The 22,485-nt window shown below is 42.9% G+C and overlaps 1 protein-coding gene across 3 annotated transcripts; it reads left to right on the top strand.

The window, feature by feature from the left end:
- Window positions 1-3,730: 3,730 nt before the first annotated feature.
- gprc5c (G protein-coupled receptor, class C, group 5, member C) lies at window positions 3,731-13,086 on the top strand. Of its 3 annotated transcripts, none has more exons than XM_037082539.1 (5): window positions 3,731-3,960; window positions 6,688-7,690; window positions 9,226-9,326; window positions 10,210-10,341; window positions 11,125-13,086. In XM_037082539.1, exons 2-5 carry the CDS (start codon window positions 6,706-6,708, stop codon window positions 11,155-11,157), a joined length of 1,251 nt encoding a protein of 416 aa, XP_036938434.1. In that variant the 5' UTR covers window positions 3,731-3,960; window positions 6,688-6,705; the 3' UTR covers window positions 11,158-13,086. The 3 variants fall into 3 exon arrangements, with proteins under 3 accessions (XP_036938434.1, XP_036938435.1, XP_036938436.1); XM_037082540.1 differs by having other exon boundaries at window positions 10,210-10,345; XM_037082541.1 differs by lacking the exon at window positions 10,210-10,341.
- Window positions 13,087-22,485: the final 9,399 nt, after the last annotated feature.

The raw sequence follows: 22,485 nt of genomic DNA, 5'->3' as shown, positions 1-22,485 counted from the left end.
CAGTGAGAAACTGTGTCAGCTCCCACGTGTGTCCCCGTGTCCGTCCGCTCATGTCGCCCCTCGGTCGTCCCACACTGAGTTCTGAGAGTCCGACTGCTGATGAAGATATGCAGCGTTTCTTTGAAGACGTCTCCTGCTGCCCGACAGTAACAGAGAGGGGTTAGAGGGGGCGTGTAGCGCCGGCGACCTTACACTGGTTCAGACGGCGGGGGTCGAGGAGATGACTGTATAAACAGTTAAGAGCTTAATGTAAGGCTGAGATGTGAGAGCAGGCTTTGATTAAAGTTTAATGGAAAGAAGTGAGGTGGGACCAGGAGGGGGTGACGACACTGAGCAGCAGGTAAACCCCAGCAGCCACACATCCCCTGTGTGCCTGCCACCTGTCCTTTGTGCCTATTCAAACACATGGTTATGTCATGTATGCTGCACAGCAGGTGTCAGGAGGCGTCAAATGAAAAGACAAAGAGTGACAAGTGAACCCCAGCAGATACAAGTGTCTAAATACAGGAAACACCGGCAGCTCAAGGAAGTGTTCAAACGATATCCTGCAAACAGTCCTTCCCAGAAAAGCAAAAGCATCAGTTGGTGGCTCCTGTGATACTGAACTCTGAACTCTACAAAAACATCGAAGCTTCCTTGCATTCAGTTTGGAATCATCATCATCAAATGAGCAGCAAAGCAGCAAAGCAGGAAGTGACATGACATTCTGAAAGCTGGACACAAACAACTTATGTGACGCTGCCAACTATTATTCTACAGATCTGGGCTGCTGTAAAGGGGCTCTGTTGAACTGCTGGAAAAACCAGTATAGACCAGAACCTGGTTTCTCCAGCAGGGTGAACTGCTGTTGCTCTCTGTTAGCAAACTCCAATTCTAAACTTACGTTAGCTACATTGTTGCACATTGTTTCTTTGAAAATACGCTGCTGCAGAGACTGCTGTGATAGATTCTGAATTTGTATTGTACTATTATATCGGCATGTCCTTGAACAGAACAGCTAGGAGCATCTGCAGCCAACACTTGCAACAACAAGAAGAGCCCTTTAATAATTTGTTTCTTTACTAACTTATTTGATTTAAACCAATAGTGTATAACCTGGCATGAATCCTTTGGCTGATCAGTCAGAAATCAGTTTGTGTCACTGCTGCATTGAGCTTGCATGCCGATAACGTGTCATCATGTGCGTTGTTTACATTATTTCTCATTTTTCTTTTGGCACAAGTATAATTGTAAAGCAGAATGATCCTGTCTGTGTGCACTGAGAAGAGTTTTATAAGAGAGAAAATAAATGTTTTAACACAGAACCGGTGCAGTTCATTGTGATGACGCTGTATATCAGGTTACTCTGCAGTACATTATATATACAGATGATCTGAAAGCATTAACGGGAGCGAGCAATTCGTCCTTGCAGGGTTACAGAATGAAGGATTCTCTGCAGCAGATCGTTGTTTTAATGTCTCTCTGGGGTTTCGGTTCAAGGAGACAGTGAATGGGTCAATAAGAGAGTTGCCTCTACTGATGATGTAATGTGGGATGAGCTCAGGAATGAGACACAGTGGTGTTGAAGGAGGTCAGACACAGAAAACGGCGCTGATTTATATCAGACAACTGGTAGTCATGAGGAGCCCGCCAGAGAAATTCAGCGCCACTCAGCTCCACTGGGCAGGTGGAGGACTTAATTGCAAAGACTGGAGAGCTTAAAGCTGAAAGAGACTCCATCAGTGAGAGCCATATGGAGGAGGTGAAAAGAGAGAATGAATGACCAAACAAGAGGCCGTCCGCTCGCCGAGGGAAATGAAGCAGGAGGAATCAGCTGTTGAGCAACACGTGTGAGTGAGTGTAAACTGGAGGAGGCTTTTCAGGGTGGACTGCTCCTTTAATCATTGACCAAGACCTCAAGCACACCAAAATCCCCACTCATACTGTCAGAACTCAACGCTTAATTTACAGAGCACAATTAGATATGTGTATGCATATATATTCATGTGGATGTGTAATGATTTACTCTTTCATGTTTGTTTTTTTATAACAGAGTCTTGTCAACTTTTACTTTAATAATAATAGTAAAATAATAAAGAAATTTGGGTTTTCTACACTGGAATTTCACAAATCAGACTCCTGGCATTTTGGATTATGGATCCTTACATCCTTAATCTTTCAGCTTCCCCCACTTTTCCCTCTTAAGCAGCTTTAAGTTTAGAAAAGTCGCATTTCACACCACCTGAGAGCTTCGCGTACAGTAGAGCCTCACTGAAAGGTTTCAAACTCACAGTCACATTTCAGCTGAAATACTGTAGATGTTGTGTTCATTATTTATACAAATTTATCTTAAATCCAGCCGCAGGTGTTTGGTGAATCACCTCTTCAAACACTGGGCCAGTGGTTGAAGAGGTGACATTTGTAATTCATTGCTACAGCGCCACCTACGGGAACATTTCTGTCTGAGCTTGATGAATTGCTCAGGCTTGATCTGGGCCCCTGTTTGGTTGAAGCTGCACAATGTGTTTGAGAATGATGGCTGTTCATGACAGGACGCACCTGTTATATATATAAAAACATATTAAAGAAGTAATAAATGACCTTTTCAGGCACAATGTGATCTGTAATGTGGAGAAGGTTAAATGAACGCAGTTGAGATATGAAGGAACAAGGTCAACCATGTGTGTGAACACGCTGCTGAAGAAGAACTGAAGACCATCAAAGCCTTTTTACTTTGAAAGAGCTGTGGCCAAAAAATCTAAAAAATGTTTCGACTAAAACAATCCTGTGAGGCAGAGCTCCACATGGTGGTGCTGATGGATCCAAATCAAACCTCACTTGTTCCTTTTATCATGTTACACCAGACATTATAAAATACTCATGAAAAATATTTACATTTTAACGGAATATGTCAAATAAACAGAAGAATAAAATATAGATTTTATTTTATTTTATCTATGGAGTCTGAATTGGAAAAGTGTAGATTTACCACAAAAATACACTTTTAGTGACACGTTTTAATGAGTTTTGCGCTCTGAAACAGTGACATTGTGACTCAAATCAACTGAAATAGTGATCTAAACAATATTTGTCACAACTGATAGAACTGTTTTTATTTATTTTCATATTGTTGTGTCTACATGTTGCTCTATGTTTCGGTATGTGTAAGCTGATTAATGAAGTTGTTTGAATCTGAGTCATTTTAACTACTTCAGCTAATCTAAAAGAAGGAGGAGAACACATAAAGGAAGGTATACAATGACATTTTACAAGCACAAGTGCATGCACATGGTTTTTGTGCTTGGTTGTGGTACTTGAGCAAACGCAGGCATCCTTGACTGAATATTGGTGTCTTTTGTGCTTTGCTGCCCCCTCATGTGGCTGAATGTCCACAAACTGCAGCTGGATTTAACTCTTCTCACCAGCAGAGGTCCTCACACTCCACTCTCAGGTGTTTCAGGTACGCTGTCTTGCATTTTGACTATTTAAATTAATATATTTAAAGTTATGAACACAAATAATCCACCTTATACAGCTGATGTGCAAACACATGATGTTGAGGTAGAAATGATTTGGTATCGTGACAAAACTCGTGTGTGTGTGTGTGTGTGTGTGTGTGTGTGTGTGTGTGTGTGTGTGTGTGTGTGTGTGTGTGTGAGAGAGAGAGAGACTGCGTGTGTGTGTGTGTGTGTGTGTGTGTGTGTGTGAGAGAGAGAGAGAGAGAGAGAGAGAGAGAGAGAGAGAGAGCGCATCACAGCCGTCGGCTCGGTGGAAAACACTCGTGAACTACTCTCAAACTTTAATGTCCACATTTAATGGGAGTTGAGCTGTTCTGGGGTCAGTGTGAGGGGGGAAATCTGCGAGCTCTGGACTTTAGAGAGGAAACTTTTCGCGACTGATCTTTGTGCTCTCGAGGATTTACCGACAACTGCAGCAGGTGAAGACTGGAGAAGCGTGTCAAGGCTGCAGACAGACACACAGGTACATCTACTGCGTTATATTAGGTCTCTTAACATATTTATTTCTGTGCATTTGGAGATGTGATCGCATAATTCAGTCATTTCAGGTGAATATATCCGTGTTGATGGGTTACTCCAAGTGCGATTTGACCAAACTCCATTCAACATTTGTCGATTTTAAGGGAGCAACGTGATATTTAGCTCTTTATCTGTTTTTTAGTTTGTGTTTAAAAGTGTATATAATGCCCATTTATATCCCTGAATACATCTGGAGGTTTGTTCAACAGTTTATTAATGGCTCAGATGCACAAACTAGGATACTTAAACCAGACTATAGTCTGAAGCCCAGCCATTTAATTTAAGAGGAGGAAGTTTAAGGATGATTTGCATCCTATTGAAACAAATGTGGTGTTTATTTCTCAAATTAAAAGCATCATTATCCTCAGCTGCAGCCTGCAGATGTGCAGGAAATGTAAATGGATGTAATAAGAGGTTTATAGATGAGTTAGAGTCATTGATCATGATGACAAAACTGTTAAAAAACCAGTGAACTCTTGTGCTCTTACTGACTTCCAGTCTTTGTGTATTGGATCTGCATCATGTTGTGATAAAGTTCTGATCAGGAAGCTGCAGGCAAACAACGACGACAGTGTTGTTTGACATACATTGATTAAACATTCAATGCAGGAAGTGTTGCTGCAGGAGTTTTCTTATCGTCATTCCAGTTTAGACTTTGTTGTGTTATAATGGTTCTTATCATGAAAGAGATTTCCATTTAATCACATTACAGTGTAGAACTATGAACCTGGCCCCCACGGAGCTCCTCAGAGAATGTGGTCCCCCCGAAACAGTTTGTTGATTTCAGTGTTATTCGACTGGATTTAAGTTAAGTCAAACAATCTCATCACGAGGTCCATTTAGTTGAGGTTCTGGAGCTTTTGATCACAACACAGCTGATCTTCATCAGCAGATGGCGATCACCCTGGTTTTCATTATAATGTCGATGTTCAGTTTCCTTTCCTGAGCTCTTAAATGAGTTCCCATCAACAGTTCATCAACAGCTCACTTTGATGACCTATTTTGATAACTAAGCAAAACTCCTCCTGCTGATCATGAAGATCATGCAAAGTGATTGAAAACAATTACCAGCTGTCTCTGCTGTTTCCTAGGAAAACGAGGAGTTTCATTATTATTTGACTGGTTTGTTGGCTCTTGTTCCTAAGAATCTGATGTAATCACAGGTTTCACTTTGTCATGTCAGTGATTTAGCTCTGTGTGACAAAAAGTCATCAGTTTGAGTTTGTCATGTCCTTGGACTTATCTTCACGTGTTGGGGTTGTTAACATGAACCTGCTGAGGATTTGAGATTCTTTGAAAGCCAAACTGCTGCCTTGTTGTTTATCTTCATATTTTGAAATTTCTCTTTTTCGTATTCGTACTGGAATGAAACTCGTTCTCATCTGAGCATTCAGAAATTGCCATAAAACGTTCTGTCCTTGAGCTCTCGATGGTAGCAGAGGTGAAAATGAATTCCATTTGAAGAGCGCTGGGCGTTGTCTTCGTGCAGTGCAGGGTTGTAACCAACAAAAGAGTGTGATTGTAGATTCATCTGGCGATTTTCCTGAGTAAACAATTTGTTGTGTGAAAATGCTCATCGCGTTTTCCCAGTGATGTATTTTTCCTTCTTTTGTTCAACCAACAATTCAAAACCCAAAGATTCTTCATTTACTGTCATAAGACACGAAGAAAAGATGCAAAACTTCACATTTAAGGAGGAAATGTTTGATATATTTGCTTGAAAAATGACTTAAAAGGTTTATGGATTGTCAAAACAGTTGGCAACTTCTTTTCTAATCGTTTCAGCTTTAATACAGATGCACCACAGGCCTTTACTCAGTTTCAAGTGCCTTATATCTTATAGAATACTGTTGTACTTTAAAAACTTTGTGTCTTTGATTAGTCAGAGGTCATGCACTAAAATGAAAATTAGATGAGTAGTTTGAGGGACAGACTGTGCTCACAAAGTCGCTGTCACTTATCAGAAATGACCTCGAAACTTAGGGACGAACCATGTCTGTGCACGTGGAGAGACAGAACAGGTTGATTTCTCCGTCCCAGAAAAGATCTTTGCTGTGATTGAGTTACAGAAGTTAGAAAGACTGAACATCAGCCACCACGCTGGTATCGATTTGCCTCCGAGTCTGTCCTCAGTTCACTGTAATTGGATCTGACAGGGACAAAAGAAACGAGGCAGACACAGCAGAGAGACCAGACAGAGACTGTGGAGACGTTTATTCACAAATCGGACAGATGTCATGTTGTCCAGTGGAAGAAAATGTCTTATAGTCACATTTGAAATGTTCAAACTACAGTTCTCCTGGTTAAATGCACTTTCACCACATGGATCACAGTGTAATCACAGTGTGCAGAAACAGTATTTGTCCTCGGACTCCATTAATGATTAATGTCAGAGTTTGACATTCCTCTGACGTTTGGTGACAGCTGAGGTCTTGGATGACTCTTTCCAACTCTGAACGACGGTTAAGTCACTTGGTATCATTTATTAACTGTGTAAACATCATCACAAAGATATTAACGTGTGTTTACTGACTCATGCAAGTGTAATATTTGCTTAATTGGGCGTAGATTACATAATCCTTTTCCAGCATTGGTGACGTACGTGAGTCTTTGTTAAGCTCTGTCCACATCCAACCTCTCTCAGACTTTCCCTGTTTGTCCGTCTGAACAGAACTCTCTCCTCGTACCCATGGCGGCCAACTTCACCCCTCAGGGTTGCGGCCCGAATGTGGACTCGCTTTATTACAACCTGTGTGACATCAGCGCCGTGTGGGGCATCGTGCTGGAGGCCTTCGCGGCTGCTGGCATCGTCTTCTCCTTTGTGCTCTTCATCGCGCTGTTGGCCAGCATTCCCTTCACGCAAAACAAGAACCGTAAGAGCTCGGTCGCTCTCCACGCTTTCTTCCTGGATTTCACTGCCGGCCTCTTCTGCCTCACCTTTGCCTTCATCGTGGGGAAGGACTTTTCCACCTGTGCTTCGCGGAGGTTCCTCTTCGGGGTGCTGTTCGGCGGCTGCTTCGCCTGCCTCCTGATGCAGTGCGTGAGGCTGAACATCCTCGCCAGGAGGAACAGCGGGCCCCGGGCGTGGGCCTTATGTCTGGGGGCGTTGGGGCTCTGGTTGGTGGAGGTGGTGGTCAACACGGAGTGGCTGATCATCACAATAGTGCGCCAACCAGTTCCACCCAATGCTACGGATGAAATTAGGAAAGCCATGACCTCACCATGCAACATCGCCAACGAGGACTTCGTCATGGCGCTGATCTACGTGATGACCCTGATCCTGGCCGTGCTGGTGGCAAGTCTGGCCATCATGGCGGGAAAGCACAAGCAGTGGAAGATGGAGGGCGTCTGTATCCTTCTCACCAGCTTGTTCTCCGTGGGTATTTGGGTGGCGTGGATCGTCATGTATGTCTACGGAAACGCGAGGACCGGCGGGCCCACATGGGACGACCCCACATTGGCCATCGCCTTGGTGGCAAATGCATGGGTGTTCCTCATCATCTACACCATTCCGGAAATCTGCTGTCTGACCAGTGATGATGAAAGCCAGCAAAGTTTAGGGGAAGAGATGTACCCGAACCGAGGAGTGGGCTACGAGACCATCCTCAAGGAGCAGAGCTCCCAGAACATGTTCATGGAGAATAAGGCTTTCTCCATGGACGAGCCCAACCAAGGTACGTAGCACCAAAGCTTCCCTGAGAAATATTTGTTTCACCTTTATAGTGTCATTTCTTCTCTCTCTGACATATCATTTAATCTTGCCCCAGAAGGTACAGCAACATGTGAAAACGCACAAAAGTAGGATTTCAGTGGGTTTGGAACCAAGCAAAATATATCACAAGAATAAGGTTGTTTTTAGACATTTAAACGTAGAAATCAGTTGTATTTTGTCTTGAATTTACAGCCCTCATTGTTGTAGGAGAAACTGAATAGAGTGCTGAAGGAATGAGGCCTAAAATCCAGAAATGAGATCTCCTGCCCTTTGTTTCCGCAGGTATTGTGACACTACTCCTGCCTCGTGCAAAGCTCCACATTTTCATTTGAGGGGAAGCAGTTTTCACTCCCTTTTTCACTGTAAACCAAATATTTGCTTGGTCGACAACTTTGAATAGTCTCAGTTTGTCCGTGAGGTCACGACTTAAAGAAAGTTCAAGCAGTTTGCATGTGACCTGTCATACAGTCACCTCCCTCATTACATCTTGCACATTAAAATGTTTACCGGGGCCTGCATCGTAAAATTCGACCTACAGTTTGTCATGTGAACACCTGAGAAACTCTGAGCTGTACAGACTGTTTGTATTACAGTCGTCTTATCACAGAAAATGCAGAATGACCTTGTAAAGATGGGAGGAAAGTTTCAAGTCCACAAAAACATTTTTCCCAACAGGCTCGTTTGCATCTGCATGATGAGCCCACAGAATTTGATACGCTGCTGTCAAAGACCTGAGCTGAACCTGCAGTAAAAATGATCAGAACACACATCTAACGTTCAGACGAAAAAATAAGAACCAAGTTTGCAAAGGCAGTCACTGTCTCTCTGGAGATTTTGTCAGATCTTGTTTCTGGTTCTTGATTAATGTTAAATACTGTATACACACAGCTGTTGTGTGATCTGGCTTTATCACACATAACAGCAATATTTGTCTTCATGCCTCATCACTTCACTCCCCAGATGGCAAATTTATCTTCTATTATTGTGAGCTGTGACTAAAAAGTCAATAATTGTATTCAGACAGGAAAATTCAATCAAACACAATGCACACTAAGCTTTCCCAGAGTTTCAGTCAGGTACCAGGAGACAGTGTGTCCTCTGACTCACATCTGTTAATGAGTGTCTCGTACCTAACTGCATCTCACCACTGTATCACATGCAAACACTCCCACTCTGACTGATTCCCACCAGAAACATCACGCCTTGTGTTTGCACTGTCTACATGGCAACTGAGGTGTGGCAACAGTCTCATCCAGGGGAAAAGAATTTACTGTGTGACACAAAGTGTGACAGAGTCATGTCTCGCGTCCATCTCTGCTGGGTGTTGCATTAATCATTGACATAATCATTAATCCTCACATTGTCCTCACAAACAGGATATGGCAGATTGTCCCTGATGGTCCTCTTCTAATGAAAAGATTAAAGAGATGGTTGCACAGAGAGGGCTTGCCAGGTGACAGAAGAATTACATTTGTTGTCTCTGTGTGTCCTTAACAGCGTCCAAGCCGGTGTCTCCATACAGCGGCTACACCGGTCAGCTGCGGAGTTCAGTGTACCAGCCCACCGAGCTGGCTCTCATCACCAAAGCAGTGACAAATGTGAGTATAAAGATATAAAACCCTGTGTGCGTTATTTATGGAGACGCATATTTGAATATAGCAAATAAATTGCTGGTGTAAAGTACACTCACACACACTTTATATCCGGTGTTAGTCAGTTATTTGATAATAAATCATCTGTTACATCTCCAATAGTGAATTACAGTTTATTTGAATTTTAGGAGCAGTGCTTTTTCCAAATTGTATTCTGGTCCACGGATGCACATACCCATAAAATATCAAGCGCCATGGGATGGTGTGTCTTGCCAGTCTGATATTAGAGTTGCTGTGTAGGTTTGTTACATAATACCAGAAGTAAACCTACAGGTGACTATGTGAGCATATGTCAGTATTGTGTTGGGATGAAATATATATAAAAAAATATATAATTAAACAGTGTCACTTTTATGGCAGCTAGGTTGTTACAGTGAGTCATAATTCAGAGTCAGATAAAAATGTGGTTTGTTTGGGAAATGGTGCCTGCAGCACAGCAATAGTGAAACAGGAGTTGATAAAAATAGACCAGGATTTGAAAGTGCTGCTAATGATCATGTTTTTGTAATGTCATAGCAAACTACCCTTTCCTTCACCTCACCAAACTGCAGCAGAAAGCTGAAAGTAATCAGCTTCATAAGTCAACAATATAACAATATGTTCCAAACTTCACCCAATTAGCCACAACCTCTTGCTCAAAATTTAGACTTTGTGGATGTTGCTTTTCGGTCAGTTGCAGTGATGTTCAGGGAGCAGCACCCACAAGGTGATATCAGACAAATCTGTTTATGGCAATGATTCAAAGGTGTGACTCCAAAGTGCAGGTATGTAAACGATTCCCTCCCTTCTTGGATGTTTTTGTCATGCGCCGTGTTGTGACCTCACGCAGCACCCTCAGGACTCCTTCGACATGGTCATTCCCAGAGCTTCCACCCACTCTGCAGCCAACAGCGGGAGCAGCACCCCGTCCACACACACCGAGAACGGGAGCACTGGGCACACACAGACAAACGGAAATAGCGTAGGTCGTGGCCCCCTCCGGAGCCCCCCCGACGCCGCTCCTCCTCCGCTGCACTCGTTTCCTCCTATCACTTGCTCACCTCCAGATGCTTTCTCTATTCTCCCGCCGCTGTGCATGTCGACCTCTCGGCTCCCGCTGTATCCATAGCAACGTCTTCTACAGGTTGACTATGAATCACTTCTTTGTCTGGGCTTTTTTTTCTCACCTTGGGGAGCTCGTACTCTCGAGCTCTTGTGTCTCTTTACCTCGTCTGTTCAATATGGTGGTTGGGCCCGAGTGCACTCTGTAGATTCTCTCCGGCTGAGAAGGGTTTGATTTGACATGATTTGTCTCTTTTTGGCCTTATAATCATACTTTTTACTCCTCTGTAGGTGAATGCATCTTCTAAATCTTTATATCTGAGACCTGAAATCTTGTCTCTTACCTTTTAAGATGGCTTTGAAAAGTGTTTAGCTTTCTATTTCCAGGAAGATATCTGGTCACAGGACTGGGAAAAGGACTTTCAAGCAAGAAGTTGGGACATAGGTGACACAGAATATGTTTTTTTGATCAATTAGGGGAATCGCTGCAAATTAAAAAAATGGCAGAGAAAGAATTTGGAGACATACTCAAACTGCTGTGATTGTTTTCTTCCACAAATGAGCAAGCTGTAAACTTTTCAGAGCCAACTTTTAAAGCCTTCAGTGGGTAGTTAATACTTTAAACAAAGCCTTTAGGTGCAGTTTCCATTCAAAATCTCACTATGCTGCTGTTTGTCTTTACCGTGTCTCTCTTCTCTTGCAGGGAAATGGTCTGCATAGGACGTCTCAGTGGTGAACACGCTGTGGATCTCTATACCCAGTCACAGTAGCTTCAGTTCACGTCTTTTCACTCACACTTGCTGACTGTTCGTTTGCTGTTATCCGTGGTTCCCTAAGCTGGTTCTAAGAGGAACCTCTCAGTCCCTAACATGTGGGCGCGAACGCTGGGTCATCAACCCCGATGGACAACAGCTAAAACCTTCTTTTGACTGATTCGCCATGTGCCGCTGGGTATCAGACAGTACAGAGCTTCATTTGGAAGTCAAAGCGAGGGGGATGAAGCCACGGCTTTGCTGCCAAACAAAGACTTTTTTTGCAATGGTGGCTGTTCACTGAGAGAGAAATGTGCACAGATGGAGAGTGACGGTGCTGACGGCGCAAAAACATGGCTGGAGAGAAAGGTGTGGCTCAATGTTGGGATTGTCTTTGGCCCGGTATGATATTCACGTGTACACAAAGTCCACCCCTTCTCCCGACACACACCGTAAACATAACTGTCACTGCACCGACGGAGCGATCGTCACTCAGTTCAGCATGAAAGCAGACTCCATTCACGTCCTATAAGAAATATTGTGCATGGTCGAGTTTAATGATAGAAGTCAGCAAATGTTCTTGTGCCTGAAATGTGAATATTGTCATTAACCACAACGTTCATGTGTGTAACTGAGCGACTGTTTCTGAATTGATGTAAATATGTTGCTAATGTGCCGATGCCTCAACACTGCATGAAAGCAACTGCATGAATATGTGTATTTAACATTATTTATAGCACTGCTGTGTGCTATTTAATTATTTTTGTCTAACTTCATTCAATCGATTGTGCGAATCAGGTGGTGAAATTGTGTCATGAATCATTTTGTTAGCGCTGAATGACAACACATCCCTGAACGTTAGCGACGGCAGCTTCATGGGAGCTGTAGTTATTGAACGTAAACAAAATAATAGAAGGCTGTGTGTGAAATCCTTCGCTGTTCACTGATGTCTGAATGTGTTATTTTATATTTTTCATCACACAGTACTTTCTGTGGGACTTCCCCCACAAAAGCTAACTACTGTTGTGCATTTAATTTATCAGCACGTGAACAGAGTTGCATTTTAAAAAAGGCATGTGGGCGTCACCATCTTTTGCAGTCCACTTGGAGTGGTTAACGGCCTGCGACTAAAGCTGCCCAGCCACGAGCAGAAGATGTTGGCAGTTAACGTTTCGGCAAATCACAAATATGTGATATATGTGTCATATGTGCTGTCAGAATCGGAATCATAAATTTCCCAATTTGGTATGTTACCATATTGACATTTCTTCAATATGTCTTATATTACGTTTAACGTACACGTATGTATGACGTACATGACATGTTTATAGGATGACTTTCATATTGGAAGACTTGGAAGACATATTGGAAGAGCTGGAGACAATTTCCATGGACTTTTTAAATAAGACATACGGACATTTTCAGGATTAAATGCCAAAACATGATCGTTTCCTCACACTAACCAAGTGAGTTTCATGTCTAAAACAACCAACATACAGATCAGTACACATTTATTCTAATGTTGAATTAACGACAACTCAGACGTCATTTTTCAGTCCTTCTCCAAGTGGAAACTGAAATCAGAACATACCAGAATCTTGTGATCATGTGCTGTGAGTGAATGAGTGAAGAGCTTCACACACAGCTAGTGATTTATCCTGGTGCTCAAACTGTCCAGTGCAACAGTAGACACACATTTTGCTTAATCATTGACAGGAAACACCATTTTTATGTTTCAGCTTTTAGAAAGAAAATAAAAAGAGGGGATGGAAAAGTTGGAATAGATCTCACACAGGGAGTCGTTAATAATGCCTTTATTTTGATGTACTGACATGTTTTAATTGATCACAGATCACAGCCAGTGTGTGAATTGTCCTTTATGTACAGCAAATAAATATTCACTTGTGATGTTACTTTGTGTTTTCTGATGAAGATACTTTGTTAAAGTGAAATGATGAGGGCAGTCAGAGAGCATCGGTCGACCATAGCAACTGAATCTTTGGGTGTACTGTTCCTTTAAAGAGTTAGATAATCCATTTATGCAAACAGTGATGTCTGGCTGAAGACAAACATGACACTGGAGACCGTTTTCCTTAACATTTTACTATTTACAGCATTACTCCAAACACATACAATGTGTTATCTATTTGAATAAAGACTTTGCATATCAGCCAACCGTCAACAACCAAACGCACACAACATGTATGTGGTTTGATGAGGACACGCTGCTGCTCTGTGAGAAGCTGGATGTCCGGTGTTACATGACAGCAAATCCAATCGTGCTCATCAACTCAAATAGATTGATCGATCCGACGTCAGATGGCTGAATTCATTCAGGGTCATTAGAGGAGACGGAAATAATTGATCCTGCTTTCAGTTATCTGGAGCATCTTCAGTGTCTCTGTGAGGGAGGAGAACACCGCAGAGTGCTATATTTATATCCCTGAGCATCCTCTCTGACTCTGAAGGGGATTCATGCGGAGCAGAAAGTTTATTTCCTTTTATTTCTGACTATCAATGTCTGTTTACTCAGTCCAGCGCCTGTGTGTCATCTCTGCTGTTGAAATGTCAGACGGCTCCTCCAGTCCCGCCTGCACTGCACATACGGAGAGATAGCAGGTTTATTTGAGTGTGCAAATAGCAGCATGACGATCAAATGTCAAGTGATTTGAATGAATCCACAAGCCATGACATCAGGCGTGTAGTGCATCTGACATCAACCCTCGCTGAAGACATTTACAGAGTAATGATTTAAAATGAGTAGTTCACCATTTTGGGGGAATTAGTTTATTGAATTTCTCTCCGAGATCAGAAGCTTGAAAGCGCACTCATCTGTGTGAGTTTAGCACAGAGCTGGAACCAGGAAGTGGTTAGCTTAGCTTAGCATAAATACTGGAAGCATGTTGGTGTGTAGCTGGGTTCTTCTAAGTGAGAGGAGACCTGTTGTGCTTTTTTGTTCTGGTTCCCTTTCCTTCAGTACTTTATATGTTCTTGTGCACGTAAAAGGTCAAAGTCGGCACCAACAGAAGCTCCTCTCTCCTACAGAAAACACTGCTCCTGAAACGCCTCGTCAGTAGCCCCGCCTTTAATTCTGTGACTTTGTGACATCACACTGCGCCACCCTGTCACACATTTTGTGTCATCTATGCCTAGCAGCTAGTTTGGCACTTGAGAATTGATTTAGCACAGATGCTCTGCTGTTGCCAAGGCATCGAAGGCATGTGTGAATTGACCAATCAGGGGAGACGTTATTCAGATGTGTTATTCAGGAGGAGGGGCCTTAAAGAGACAGGAGTTAAAACAGAGGGGGAAAACAGCGCTGTTGCAGAGAAATCAGATGTGTTTCTTGAGTATAATATGTCTAACTTTATTAAAATTTGTGCTTACAGTGATATAAAGGCCTATTTAGAATATAAATTGAATAAATAAGGTGTGTTAAATGAGTGTCAGGAAAGTTTATATGTGTTTAAATGGGGATCAGAGGGGATTTTGAGAAACTTCCAGAATCTGCCAAGAGCTGTTAGGACCTTGACCACAAAACCTCCTCCGAGCCACAAAGATCTGGACAGAGCCCAGACTACACACACACACACACACACACACACACAGAAATAACATCCTATTTAAAGTAATCATTTTATAAATACATAACATTATGCAGTTAAATGATGAGTAGAGCATTTTGTCAAATTCAGTGTGACCCAGTTAGAGCAACATTTTTATACAGTTCTTACAATTCCCAACAGTCACAACTTTATTAGTTGCTGCATGAGCTTATGTAATCACACGCACACACACACACATACACACACACACCTCCCCCGTACTCATATTTCCTGAGTGTTCATTGAACTGGCTCCGGCTGCTCGCTGCTGCGGTAACGCTGTGATTTATGAGCGGTCCGAGTGCTGTGGCCTGATAACCTCCAGGTCTCCTGAGGAGGTGGTACGAGGCCACATCCCGGCTCTATTTCAGGCTCAGCAGCGCCCCGTTATCACATGTGTTTTATCACCGATTCTTCCTTTAACACAACGGGTGTAGTAGGGGTGATTCTGCTGCAGGCCAGATAAGACCTGAGAGGATTCAAGCAGAATATGCAGCAAAAATGCTTTGTCTTTTTTCACCTTTCATGTCCAGAGGAAGGATCTCATTACTTACAAAGCCCTGGCCTCAGTTTATCACAGAGGGCACCAGTAACAGGACTGATGTATTATGTAAGGTTTGCAGGGTCAAAACAGGACATTCAGCTCTTCATTTCAGGCCTGGTTTAGATTACTATTACAATATCAGCTCCTCGTGATGCCCGATGCTCCTCACTGTGATACATGGTGGTTTGATGCCAACAGTAACAGTCACTCACAGGTAGACGACTGGCAGTCCGCTGTGGAGCTCACCATGAGCAATTCAGTTCCAAACTAACATTAGCTGCTTGGTTGCCCTCTGCGTGCAGAGAGAGGCGCTGAGACGAGGCATTCGAGAACGTGCGTGAAGTCGCATCCTCTGGACTGTCGACCTGATCTGACCTGCGCCCTTCACAGAGAAATCCAAAGTCCAGCAGCATTAAATAACTGAAACATATTGATCCACAGGCATGTATAGGCAACCAAGAGAGACTGGAAAGGTGTTGTTTTTTTATGTCAAGTTACAATCTGCTCACATATGGCCAGTAAAAATGTGATTTATACATGTATAATTGCACCTTTTACATCATTATATAAACTGACCCCTCAGCACCCCTGACTGTGAGTTGTTGTTTTGGCTGTGGTTATTGTTTTCAGCGGTTGATGGTGGACAAAACTAAAAAAACAGGACCCAGGTCATAATAAACTGTAACTATCCTATAACCACTTGTTTGCTTAAGTTACCCTCATGTCCTAATAATAATATAAAGAAAACCCAGTGATGTAGTTTTTGGCATTCCCCTCCTAAACTGATGTGACTGATAACCTACAGACTGGTTTTGGTTGTCTCCCATCACCCTGCGGCCACAGTGGATCTCCCTCAGGGTGCTCACAATCAAGCACAAACACTCTTTAACAAAGAAAACAGAAACATTTGTGAAAGTCTACAGAATCACACGGCCTCTCAGTGAGACCACAGCACATCAGAGATGGTAGAAAGTCAATATACTGTCGTGGAAGGCAGTAGAGATAATCAGGATAAACGTGCACCTGGTATCTAATATATGAAAGATCATCGCACACTACAGTGTGAAACCTGTCACATCTCTCTGGCGGTGAGCCTCACCGCGGTGTCCGATGTGTTTACAGGAGGACGAGGTTGTGTGTTCGGGGGAATATGGAAGCTTCCTGGAACAGCAGCGTCATGAGTGTGAGAGACGTCTCACTGTGAGCTAATTGGTGCCACGAACAGGCGGCTGCATCCTGCTGATAGCACCGTCGGCATCTGAGACACCGAGCTGTTTGTCCAATTAGTCATTATCACAAACACACACACACACACACACACACATAGGTGGTGTGTGACCAAGCTTGGAAAAAAAAGTGGTGTGAACAAAATATATCCTTAATTGGCACTTAGCACACAGGGCGGGATGTACAGCAAGAGGTTGTTTGTACTGTGTCAGATGAGACAAAACACACTTTCCAGATGGCTGAAAAGACAAATAACTGATTCAAATACCGTCCCAAGTGCTTATATCAATGCATGGACAGTTTGAAAGTGGTGGGAGAAGCAGTCACATCACATCTGTCCATTTATTACACCAGTCCTGCATTCAACAGTTTACTTCAGTAAAAGCAAATGAATATCAAATGTCATTAAACAGAAATTCCATTATTTTTGATTTAAGGCCCTGTGTTTATGTCTGCGTTAATAGGTACAAAAGTGTTTGGAATGGGTCCAGTAGATCAGCACAGCCGGCAGTTGTGACACATCTGCAAAGGGCTGTGTCGTAATCCTCGTGTGAAACTTTGACCATCAAGCTACGTCCACTAAATGTGCAAATTTTGCAGAGGCAGAGCTTTTCATGAAGAAGTCAATTTGCTGTTTGTTTCACCAGGAAACAGCCGACACGTCACTCTCACCAACTCCACCGGACTCCATGCACAAAACCCATCATTTTAACATCATAAAAGTCAACAGAAACGTGATCCACAAACGTGACCAAACCAGCGTTGGAGATAGTCGAAATAGTGGGGAGACAAACAAAGATGTTTTTTCTGAGTTTTGTTTTGTTTTTCAAGTTTGAATGTAGTGTGTTCAGCAATGATACAATTACTGTTTCTGTTAATGGAGTCTGGTCAATTTGGCAGGAGCCATGAAGCAGCTGTTCCTGGTTTAAAAGACAAAAACATGTTAGTGTTGGTTTTGAGCTGTGTTTCTGACCATCTGATGAATGTAAGTCATTCACTCTCTTTATAGTTCTGTTTTCTGCCCCCACTGACTCCTCGGGGTAAGTCCTGTCATATTCATGTTCCACTATGTTCACCAGCTAGTTTGTTACTTTGTCTTCTGTTGTTGATGAACATGCAGCAAATTTTTTACTAAAAATAGCTGCCTGCTGTGCATGAACGTGAAGTTGATGAGTCTGAACCAAAACAACACACTGAAAGATGCAAAAAAAAAGTTAATGTAGACGTCTGAATATAATCGTTAAATCCATCGTTAATACATCACGTTTTTCTTGTGCAGCCTTAAAATGGACCTAAAGCACAGCTACTTCAAACCTTCTGCTGAAGTTAAGCACTGTGTAAATGTCCTTGTTATTTTCCATGACTACATTTTGCTTTTGTTTATCCCAGCGAGGCACCGACTGATAAACTCGGCCCAGCAGAATTGGCAGCCGAGCCTGAGCCCAGAGCTCTGGCACATAACAGCCAGAGTCAAAGCGCCTCAGTCTCTCCAAAACAACACCAGCCTCCCTCCATCCAAAACCCTGTAGCCATCGATGAGTTCACATCAGGAGCCAGGGTACACATTTACAGCCCTCCTGCTACTTTTCTGCCTCTCTTTGTCCATCTGATGTTCAGAACATGTTGAAACTATTTTGTAATTCCAGAAAGTAAACTATGTCTGTTGTTCATTAACAGCTCTCCGTCCTGCCACCACTGCACAGACAGCCTCAGGTTTGAGCAGCAAAAGGTGTTTAGTGACTGAGGTGTTCATGTGCAGGGCCACTGATTGGTCAGAAACAAGGTATGCACGGGGGCCCCCTTCATATGCGGTTACCCAACCACATGAGACCTTCATGTGACCTCGCCAGAAAACCAAATAATGATTTACTAGCAGGGTGACCTCGACTGTAATCAGAGTAGACACAGAGTGGATTCACTGAACGGTGAGCCCAAAGTCTCATATCCAATCTAAACTAGACGCATGGATGTGGTGTAGGTTACAATTGCAAAGTTATGTTGACCTACAGCTTCATTTTCTATAAGTACACAGTTTTTTTACATGCCAACAGAGCCTACCTGTATGTAGCATCGCCTTCGCTAATGCGCACCTCGCCAAAAATGTACATACTCTCATACGCCTACAGAAATACAATTAAAGCATCCTTTTTTCTTCTGATGTTGTTTATTTATCCTTATGTTAATCATCGGACACAATTTCAGAATTCAAGACAATTCCCTCCCTGCTAATGGTCCAGAAGATACCTCGAGTCCTTTGGACACATTTTCAGTTTTGCTGTAGATTTCGGACAGATGTGCCACAGGAAGTTAGCATAAAGACCATAACAGCTCTATCTATAATTAAAGTGGAAAGTTGAACAGCATTGGTCGCATGCTAAGTGAGTAATATATAGATATATACTGTATAGACACATATACAGGGCAAACACAGTGGTTCATCAGTCTTTTAACAGCATTTTCAAAAAAGATTCACAAAACTGGCAACATCCCTGTTTCTGTCTCGGTGACTCTCCACATGCATATAAAAACAGAGACTCATAGATACCGCCTGATTTTCTTCATCAAGATCCATGAATTGTTCCCTGAGAAATTTATGAAAGATTTTGAAGAACATCTTGTCTCACAATGTTAAACTGAGTGAGAGAAAATTCCTGGACCTGTGCCTTTATCTGAAACCGCACCAAAATGTTCAAGTGGCCTGGAGTGGAAAGTCTTTATCGTCCCTGCGGGGCATTTTGGTTCCCAAAAGTCACCAGCACAGCCAGTACACATCATCCTGAAATGACTAGTGACATAAGTTTAACAAACAACACACAGGGGGTCATCATTAAAAAAAAGTGAGCAATAAATGTGGGGTCTTTTATCAGCAGCACCTCTATCCACCTGTAACCAAATGCATTTCCTTGTGATCAACACTGCAGGCACATGTCTGAGAGTATGAGATTGATATCACTCGATTCAAATGTGTCGCCACCATCAGGTGGATTTTTTCCCCACCTAGGCGAGGTCAGCACAGAATCCTCACAAAGACTGTGTTTGTTTGTTGGACTTTGACATGCAAATATGCACCTTTGCAAAAACATCAACATTGTGGGCCTCTGGGGAAAGGAAGGGAAGCGCAAGGCCGTCGTGTTATCTGTGCGGGGCCATCTTCATTTCGATAAGTTAACCCTCCTTATCTGAAGTATAAACTGATACATGAGAGATACGAGGTGTAATCTGCAGTCAGATTTCAGACAGGAGTCACAAAAAACTGAAAATACTCAAATCACCAAACTTCCAGCAAAAATTAGTAAAAGCACTTCCAAATGAATTTCCCTGAGCTACTTTACCATTAATGACCATTAGTAAACCTCTTGCTGAGCGGATTCATGGGCTCTGCTGGACGGATTATTAGTAGCTGCAGTAATATTACCTGGAACAGCTTTCTGCTCGGGTGCTTAATTAGACCCTTCCTCTGATGACTCGCCCTTGTTTGCCCTGTTGCCGGCTCGTCCTCTGAGGGAAAAGCCTTTGTTGTGTTATGAGGGTCAGAATTAGACTGTGAGAATAAGATCCACAAGGTGTGGTGTGGAAAGTAGGTATTCACAGCTCATTTACAGTATATTCAAAATTCACTTTATGAAGACTTTTAAATGTCATGAGCTGTACCTTCCTGTTTTTGGTATCCAACAGCGAGGAAGGCTGATTTTCTAATTAAAAATGATAATAATTTAAATTCAGTTTGAGTTTATCTTTGTTTTCCTTCTGAACTCCGTCCTGTCTGTCTCCTGTTTTAGTCTCCTCACACACACAAACATGTTTCTGCCAATTCTGACAAGTCACCACTTGAGGTGTGTCAATGACTTGTCATTTCGGGGCTGTGGCGCGGCTGCCGTCCTCTCCAGCTCCATGAACACTGTGGTCTTTGTACGCTCGGGACAAAGCTGGTGCTGTGAGTCGTCCAGGAGGACCTTGAGGAAGGACACCCGAGCACCAGAACACCTCCCTGCTACCTTTTAAACACAGGCTGTCAGATTCTGAGCTCATCCTCGCAGGTCCTCGAACAGAAAAGAGATACTCAGTTTTCATCAGCGACATCATTGTTGGTGCATGTCGGCACGTACAGTGGGTGCAGTCAAACAGAAAAAAAAACCCTGTTGCCACTTTTGCGTTTTCTGGAGGGCTGTGTGGAAGCTGTTTGCTTGGACTGTGGACACAGCTGCTGCCAGAAAAAACTTCTTGATGAGGACCACGACTGTATCACAGGCACATCACAGGATCCCAGATAAACCAGCGTCTGCTGAACCTTCCAGGAGGACAAATCATATCTTATATCTCTGAATTGAGGTCACATACTTCAGATTTGACTACCAGCACATGCGACATTTGTTAAACAAATGAATTCCCGAAATTCTTTTTCATTTTTTATTTTCTGTCTTTGTTTGGGTTGCGTTCCTGGACAACCTTTCCCACAGTGTTGCAGTGTGGGCAACAAGTTGTAAGAAATGCTGCCAGGCTCTCTGTGCACGCAGGGTTTCACCAGGATTATCAGTGATGAAGCTAATCCTTCTCATGCAGAACGCCTGCAGCCGCACTGAGCAGAGCTGTGACTCGCTCAGGTCAGGGCGAGCTTTTAGAAAAAGAATATTGTGACCCCTCAAAACATTTTCAGTATTAGAATTCATTAATCAATCTGACTTTTGTCCCCCAAATGCCAACAAGGCCAAGTGTCTGTACAAAGGTGTTAAATCAAGGAGCTGTCAAGATATTCCAGTCTGGCGTGGCGTCCTCGACGTGACAAAAAATGTCAAATGTCAAAATGTTGATTATGTTGTGGAATTTAACTGTAAACTGAGCTGACAACAAAGATTTAAGAATATGGAGTGGGAAAAGGGAATGTACCTTTTTTATGCCATCATGTAATGCTATATACCTTTAGTCACTATGCTATAAAGCTATAGGTAACACTGGCACCTTTATACACATAACATTTTCTTCCATCGAGTAAAGAAATGTTGATATGTGTAACTAAGAACCCACGGGAGTCCTCAGTCTGTCCCTCTCTGGAGCCACCGGGTCATGTGAAATGTTGTGAAAGCATCAGAATCAAAAATAGCCTCTTTCCCTCGAGCTTCTTTTCTGTAAGTATTTGTCATGTGCCTGACTTAGTCGGTCTCCGCCTCAGTCTGCGAAGCTGAGGGCCCCCTCAGGAAACAGCTACCGGAGGTAAAGCTGGGGGCTCCAGGGTTTCCAGGAGTAAAAAAGGGCGTTGAGGGGAACCTAATCCAGCAGCGGGGCGGTGAGGGGACCAATTGTGAGGGACGTCTGGTGGCAGCGCTGGAGAAAACAGAGCCCTCAGCCTCCTCGGCACTCACATACCTGACATACTTCAGGAGAGTCTCTGAGCTGACCTCCGCAGGCTGATGCAAACGCTGCAACACCTTAACCACAAGCCATATTGAATTTAAGGGTCTCCGTTCCTGTTTTAGTATCTTTCAGCCCATTGTTTTGTAACCATTCAGAGCACATAACCATGCCACTGTTTACACTATCACAACAACAACTGGTTTAATGAATTACTAGAAAACTGATCCATTTATACAGCTCTTTATTATATCCAAGGAATAAAACAGTTGTGTTTGACCTGCATTAATCATAAAGTATGAACCATCGGGCACGCCTCGAACTACAAAAACCTCTGTGGAATGAAATCTATTATGATAATCACAAAAACCATTATCATAAGACCATGATCAAATCACTGAGGCTATTAAAAACTCTTGCCTCTGTTCATTTGTTCTGTCTGTGTGCACAGCAGTCCATTCAGAGATGACACAATCCGCCTCCTCTTTCAGAATAACATCAGCGGCCTTTCTAAGTGTGCTCGGCTTTTATGTGTTCCTGGATAAAGGTCTGCGTTTCTGTGAAGCGTGACTGCGACTGAGGGACAACCTC

Source organism: Acanthopagrus latus, chromosome 20, assembly GCF_904848185.1.
Source record: "Acanthopagrus latus isolate v.2019 chromosome 20, fAcaLat1.1, whole genome shotgun sequence".
In the NCBI taxonomy this organism is placed as follows: Eukaryota; Metazoa; Chordata; class Actinopteri; order Spariformes; family Sparidae; genus Acanthopagrus; species Acanthopagrus latus.
The sequence above is the reverse complement of the archived record's forward strand: the minus strand, read 5'-3'. Positions and strand labels throughout refer to the sequence as shown.